Consider the following 6816-nt stretch of genomic DNA (forward strand, 5'->3'; position numbering starts at 1 on the left):
ATCCATCCATCCATCCATCCATCCATCCATCCATCCATCCATCCATCTCTGTGTCTGTCTGTCTGTCTCTCTCTCTGCCTCTCTCTCTCTCTGCCTCTCTCTCTCTCTCTCTCTCTCTCTCTCTCTATCTCTCTCTCTCTCTATCTATAATATATATATATAATATCTATATTATATATATATAATATATATATTATATATATATATTATATATATAATGTGTTTTAAACCCTTCCCACACTCTTGCAATATTCTAAACAATGTTTCTAAACGCTCTACAAGAGCAGACTGTCATGATTTCATCTCTCTGCCTCCTCTGCTTTTTGCCACCTGCAAGCGCTCTTGGCCACGCCCACTTCTCCAGTCTGCATGGAGATCAGCTGATCAGCTGCAGCAGGGAGTTTATCCTGCAGTATGGGCTGCACAAAGGTGCAGCGGGTGCTAAATAATTTAAAGTAATTAATTTTAAATATAAATTCCATGCTGATCATGCAGCTCATCCATCAATCAGCCAGTCGTGTGTCATGTCCAGTCTTATTTTGAAAAACCACGATAGAGCGAGTCCACGATGAACGAACCGTGAAATAGCGACGGACTACTGTATTTATTATTATGAACTTATGAGTGCTTTGTTAATCCATTTTTGTGTTTGTTGTCATTTAAAATGAAGTGGCTATGTGGTTTAGACTTCCATTTCACATGATTAGTCACTCTTTCCTCTATTATAACTTTCAGAGAAGCTGATTGTTTAATAAAGCTCCACAGAATCCAGCTCTGACAGTAGCAGGGTTGCATCATTTGACTCTGTGCAGGACGATGTTCTCAGCCAAGGCAAAAACAATCTTTTTGTTGTTGTTTCTAATTCTTTCAGGGGATTGAGATAACGTCCACCAGTTCCAGTAACCACTACGTGACCGGAGTCGCCGCTGAGGTCAGACTGGTGTTGTTGTTTTTTTCTCTTTTGCTGTTGGCTCATCCAACAACCAGTGTTAACCATTATCAATCCTCCTGAAATGAAGGTCAACTTCATCTGAGCTTTGTCTCAGGTCAGAAAGTGCACTGACATGGGACCGAGTCAAGTGGAAAAGCAAAGAACCGTAGAGGATAACCTGAGTTCTTCGAATGCAGCAGTTTAGAGGGGTTTTGTTAAGGAGCAGCAGAATTACACGTCCGTAATAAGCTCTCTGCTCGACACTGTTAAATATAAAGTTTGTTTTTATTTATTTATGTGGCGGCCTGACGTCTGTAAAAGGCAGCAGTGTTCTTGGAAATGGAAATTATTTTTAGCTAGAGGCTCATCTGTCTTTACTGAGACGCGTTGAAACTGAAAGCAGTCAAACTTTATGTGCTGCAGACGTCTGTTGCTGTGCGCACGAGGCTGCTTGCTTTGAGTGCTGCATATGATGAACACGTTTAAACAAAAACAAACGTTTTTAAGATCTACTATTCTTAGAGAATACCATGTGAAAGGCAATTCAACTGGAGAGAATTGTGATTTCCAGCACTTAAGAGTTCAGCAAATGAACTGGAGATTATAGTTATGGACATTTCTCTAAGAAAGCTGAGGATCTCTTCAATCTGTGGGTTTGTAAACTCTACAAGAGACCAATAAAAGACAGAAGAGTGTTGTGTTTGTATAATGAAGCTAACGGCAGCTTTCCTGTGGGACTGAAAGATGAAGATATTATTTCTCCAAGTCTGCAGCTCTAGAATCCCCTGCTGCTGCAGCGTTACTGCGGCTGATTAATAAGCAATGTGTTTAACCAGATAAAAAGTACACGAGCTTAGAAATATTCTTCCTTTAGGTATAAAAAGCCTGGAGGTATATATATTATATAAAAAATTGTATTCATTATATAATACTTAGTTCTTTTTTAATTAAACTACCTACCGTAATTTCTGGACTATTGAGCGCATCCGAATATAAGCCACACCCACTAAATAAAAATATAAAATAAAATGTATACATATATAAGCCGCGGGTGTCCACGTTGTAACCAGTGTTGCCAAGTCTGTTTATTATAAGCGACTTTGGGCTCGTTTTTTTTTTTTCTAAAGTCACTTGCAACTCTTGTGAGTCGTGTGTTGTGGTTTTTTTGGGCTTGTTTTGAACGTGAAGTTTCTTAATTGGGCTTTACGTTCTTTCCGAGTGAAACTAGTCGATTATCTCGAAGCTCTGCACAATAAAGCAGAAGACGAGTGGTAGTAGGTAGTTTGTCCCTTCCACGCCCCCGTTTCCTGTTTATCAACCCGCCCAAGAAAAATATGATTTACATATTTGTTACATATGCAATTTTTTTTATCAGAGTTTAAAAGTATGTTATTCAAAGTGTTTAGCATAATGTTGCTGTTATGTGTAATGCCATAATAAATGTATGTTTATACTGTTTAAAACCACCTCTGTTTTACACAATGTGGTGGGTTGCCAGGTGGGCTTGTTTTCATAAAGCTGGTTGCTTGTTTCTATCGCGAGATCTGGCAACACTGGTTGCAACATGAAATATTTCTTTAAACTATTAATTAAATACATACCGATAACGTGCATAAATACATACAGTATGTGTTTTGTTTCTTTTCTGAAGATTGTAACACAGCTGGTAAAAAAAAAAATACAGTAGCCTACCAGGAAGTCATCGATCGCTATCTTCATCTTCCTCTTGCGCACTGCGCCCTTGAGCTTGTGCTATCCTCTTCATGCTGCAGCTGCCTTTCGATACCCGTTTGTGATAGAGGATTATTTTTTTACCCCGCTCCGCTGTCGGCATCCACTGGCAGACTTGAGCAAAAGTTGCTCTTTCTATGCGGACAGTTTTGGTAAACGATTTCTCGTCACCGGTCATCCAAGCCTCCCACCGAGCTCGGAGTGCCACTTTAATGCACGTTTCACACTTATTTTGAGTGGCTACAAATAAGGCTCAACAAAGTATTTGTAGCCTCCATCAGGGGAGGGGAGAACATGCTGTGACCTTATACAGGTAGTCTCACTGAGTCACGAAGACCCACCCCCAGGAGAGACGTGTATTGGGCAGCAATGCGAGCGCCCGGGTGTGACGAGGCAAAATGTTTTTTGTGCCTTGAATCTTGTTAGACCATTAAAAAACAAAAATCTATAAATCAGCCGCAGCATTGTGGTGTTCAAAGCTCGTGAAAAAAGTAGCAGCTTATAGTCCAGAAATTACGGTAATTTATCATTATCAAGTCACAGCCTCTGAAATAACATTTACGTTTTCTCAAGGTTACAGATTTAATTTAGAATGATTTGGCATAAACGTTTCAGTAGCACAATTATTCATTTCTCTGGAGAAAAAAAAAAAATCACTTAAAATAAATCTAAACCAGTACGTAGTGAATGTGACAATGTACATATTTGACTGCCTGTGCACACGGTTTAATACATGTAGGATGTGCATGCTGTCACTTATTGTTTTCTTCTTGATTGTTGCATTTTATTTATGTTTGTTGGTATTTTAGTGTTTATTGTGCCTGGTAAGTTTGACTGACCACTGCAGGACTGCACTTTTAGCTGCTGACTCTTCTTGATCATATCTTGATGTTTGTGCTTTCCCAAACGATGACACAGCTTGCTCCTGTAATCCTCTTTACTATGTATTTAAAGGTATCAAACAAAATGATAAAAAGCAGGACACATGGAGCTAATACATCATTCCTCTGACTTATTCCTGGGCAGTATTGTTGGGAGGCAGAGCTCTTATTTTTGCCACTTGTTGCTCTTTCTGCAGCCCTCCACAGACGCCTTTTTGCGGGTCTTGGCCGGTGATGAAGTGGTTCAAGTCAACGACCAGATAGTGGTGAGTGGTGCAGTAACACCCTGTACTTTTGGAGACCTTTCCACTGAATTGTATCGTATTGCCTTTAAACCTGAGGTCAAGTTTCCTGCCAAGTGTTTCAGCATCCAAAGCCATCGCGTTCAGACAGAAATAACCTGCTCTGGTGCTTCAGGTCGGCTGGAGCAGAGCGAACCTTCTTAAGAAGCTGCAGGAGAATCCCAACGGAGTGACCCTAGTCCTGAAGAAGATTCCTGCGTCAGAGCGACGCAAAAATTCCATCAAGGTTGTCTCTGTGCAGGTGAGCAATCATTAAAGTCCTTCTATGACCCCAAACTTAACTGTTCTACAACTTGGATAGTAAATTTTACAAACAAGCATCATGCTGTTGATGCAGTTATGGCGGTAACTGATATATTTTCTTAAAATATAAGAATAAACCATGTGATTCATGCAAAGTCTGGTTTATTTTCTTCGTGCTTTGCAAAGGTTTCGCCCTTTACACGAGCCAAACGGACTCGGGGTCAGAAATCTAGAATCAGCTCCTCGTTTTTTTACTTCACATGTTTATGGCCAGGGGAGCTCGAGCCTTAAGAAGTCTCCGTCGGTTTCCGTTTATTATTACTTGGGATTTGTTTCCATGAACCCAAGCAAGCCATCACTATGTTGCGCGTCTTGAGGCGAGTGCACGCACACACCCAGCATTTCACACCCCCGTGTGACCAGTATACCACGATCATCTCGGCTCTAGCTGGCGGCTCGGGGTGAGAGAAAACTTCAGAAGATGAGAATCAGCTGAGTGTGTCGGCTCCATATTGCTGTGAGGAGAAGGCCTTGATGTTACTGATTCACAGAGTTGGTGTGTGTGTGTGTGTGTGTGTCCACATGACATCATACGTCCACTTGAGTTGCTGCCTCTTACGAAGGTCATCATCTTAAACGTAAAGTGGTTTCCAACTAACTTGCCTGTTAAAATAAACACACAAACAATCAGATGTTAGTGGACACAATCACATGCTTGGTTTTTGTCTCATTTGTTCTTAGAAGGAGGAAGAGGAGAGAGAAAAAACGTCCGAAGAAGACGAGGAGAGGGACGAGGAGGAGAGTATAAGGCACTCCATATTTGAGAGGGTGGCAGCCTCCGTCAGATCCCTGTCTTTTCGGTATGAATATTATTTACCTGTACTTCTCAGAGTTACTGTTAGTGTTCAGCTAAAAAACATCCACAAATAATTAAAGGCAGAGCATTCCTTGAATGAATGCATATCCCCCACCACCTTTCATGCCAGCGTTTCAAACAAGGATCATCTTATGGTTAGATTTGTCAGAGTTGCAACTATTTTGGTCCAAACATAAAAATAATTTTTGTGTAATCTTGTGAGATCTCATGAGATCTGTTAGAGCTTAAAGTATATGTTGTTGAGGGGGAGTCTCGGCGACTGCCACACCAAATTTTAGCTCCAAATCTACAAAACTGACTGAATTATAGCTGTTTTTGTGTTGGCTAAGGTTGATTAGCTATGGAAGCCATCTTATTATTGGATGCCCCCAAAAGTTAATCTTTTGTAGAAGTACCTTGATTTATTACTTTCTGAAGGTTTCATTAAAATCTGTCCAATGGTTCACGAGATATTTTGCTAACAGACGAATGTGGTTGATTTTCAGCAGTTGGTAAAAATATTTCACAATGTGCAGCCCTCAGAGTATGTGTTGGAGATGATACTTAGCTACTACCACATTAATTTTTTTTAGCACAGTATCAGTAAAACGGTTGATATTAAACTTTATCCAAACTTTTAATTCAATTTGAAAACTTCCAACATTGTGCTCCGACACACAGGTGGCAGTGTTGTCTCGGAGTGAAGCACTGCCGCAGGAAGAAGAAGAAGCAGCTTTCAGACAGAAATCTAAACAATGCAGGCCCTGCGTTTTACGTTCGTCAAGGCAGGGAAGAAAAAAAATTCAGTGTGTATTTCTGGAGTTTACTCCACGTTCTACAAACATTTTAGTAATCTGTCAGAACTTGATTTTACAATAACGCTGCACTGCAAATGCCATGAATTCCACCAAGCACACTCACTGACTGGAAATAAGAGAAGATATGAGGAAGCACACACATGGCTGTGGGAACTTCTTAACAATGGAGAAAAATCTACAGAGAAAAAAGATGAAGACAAGTCGGGATGAAGTGATGAAGATGGAAATGAGGAATGCTGAAAGATGCCGCTTTGTACTTGTAAACATTCTTCTGATACACAAGAAGTCCACTAAAAAATGACAGAAATCATATTTAATCTTGTTTGAAAATTCACCTGTAGTTCTTGGATACTTTGTGTATTAAATTTTTTTATTGTCTTCTGCTGAAGATGAAAGTGGAGCAACATTTTTGCATGTGTGTGCGCGCGTGTGCATACATGCTTGTTTGTTTAGTTGCTTGGTTAGTTGGTTGGTTTACTGGTTCATTCGTTTGTTGGTGCGTTGGTTCATTGGTTCATTTGTTGGTTGGTTTGTTGGTTGGTTTGTTGGTTCATTCGTTTGTTGGTTCGTTGGTTCATTGGTTTGTTGGTTTGTTGGTTCATTCGTTTGTTGGTTTGTTGGTTCATTCGTTTGTTGGTTTGTTGGTTCATTCGTTTGTTGGTTCGTTGGTTGGTTTTTTGGTTCATTCGTTTGTTGGTTCGTTGGTTCATTGGTTTGTTGGTTTGTTGGTTCACTAGTTGGTTTGTTTGTTGGTTCGTCGGTTCACTGGTTGGTTTGTTGGTTGTTTTTTTGGTTGGTTGGTTGGTTCATTGGTTTATTCGTTTGTTGGTTTGTTGGTTCATTGGTTGGTTTGTTGGTCGGTTGGTTGGTTTGTTTGTTGGTTCGTTGGTTCACTGGTTGGTTTGTTGGTTGGTTCATTGGTTGGTTTGTTGGCTGGTTGGTTTGTTGGTTGGTTCATTGGTTGGTTTGTTGGCTGGTTGGTTGGTTCTTTGATTGGTTTGTTGGTTCATTTGTTTGTTGGTACATTTGTTTGTTGGTACATTTGTTTGTTGGT

General features: G+C 40.2%; 1 protein-coding gene across 1 annotated transcript in view; it reads left to right on the forward strand.

Moving 5' to 3' along the window:
* Positions 1-6816, forward strand: part of cnksr1 (connector enhancer of kinase suppressor of Ras 1) — a 48308-nt gene that overhangs the window by 30164 nt on the left and 11328 nt on the right. Inside the window, exons 7-10 of the mRNA XM_037695328.1 lie at positions 872-931; positions 3741-3809; positions 3961-4086; positions 4830-4948. Of these exons, the coding sequence (XP_037551256.1) occupies positions 872-931; positions 3741-3809; positions 3961-4086; positions 4830-4948 (374 nt within the window). The remainder of the gene's footprint in view (positions 1-871; positions 932-3740; positions 3810-3960; positions 4087-4829; positions 4949-6816) is intronic.

Source organism: Nematolebias whitei, chromosome 21 (genome assembly GCF_014905685.2).
Source record: "Nematolebias whitei isolate Nwh7 chromosome 21, NemWhi1, whole genome shotgun sequence".
In the NCBI taxonomy this organism is placed as follows: Eukaryota; Metazoa; Chordata; class Actinopteri; order Cyprinodontiformes; family Rivulidae; genus Nematolebias; species Nematolebias whitei.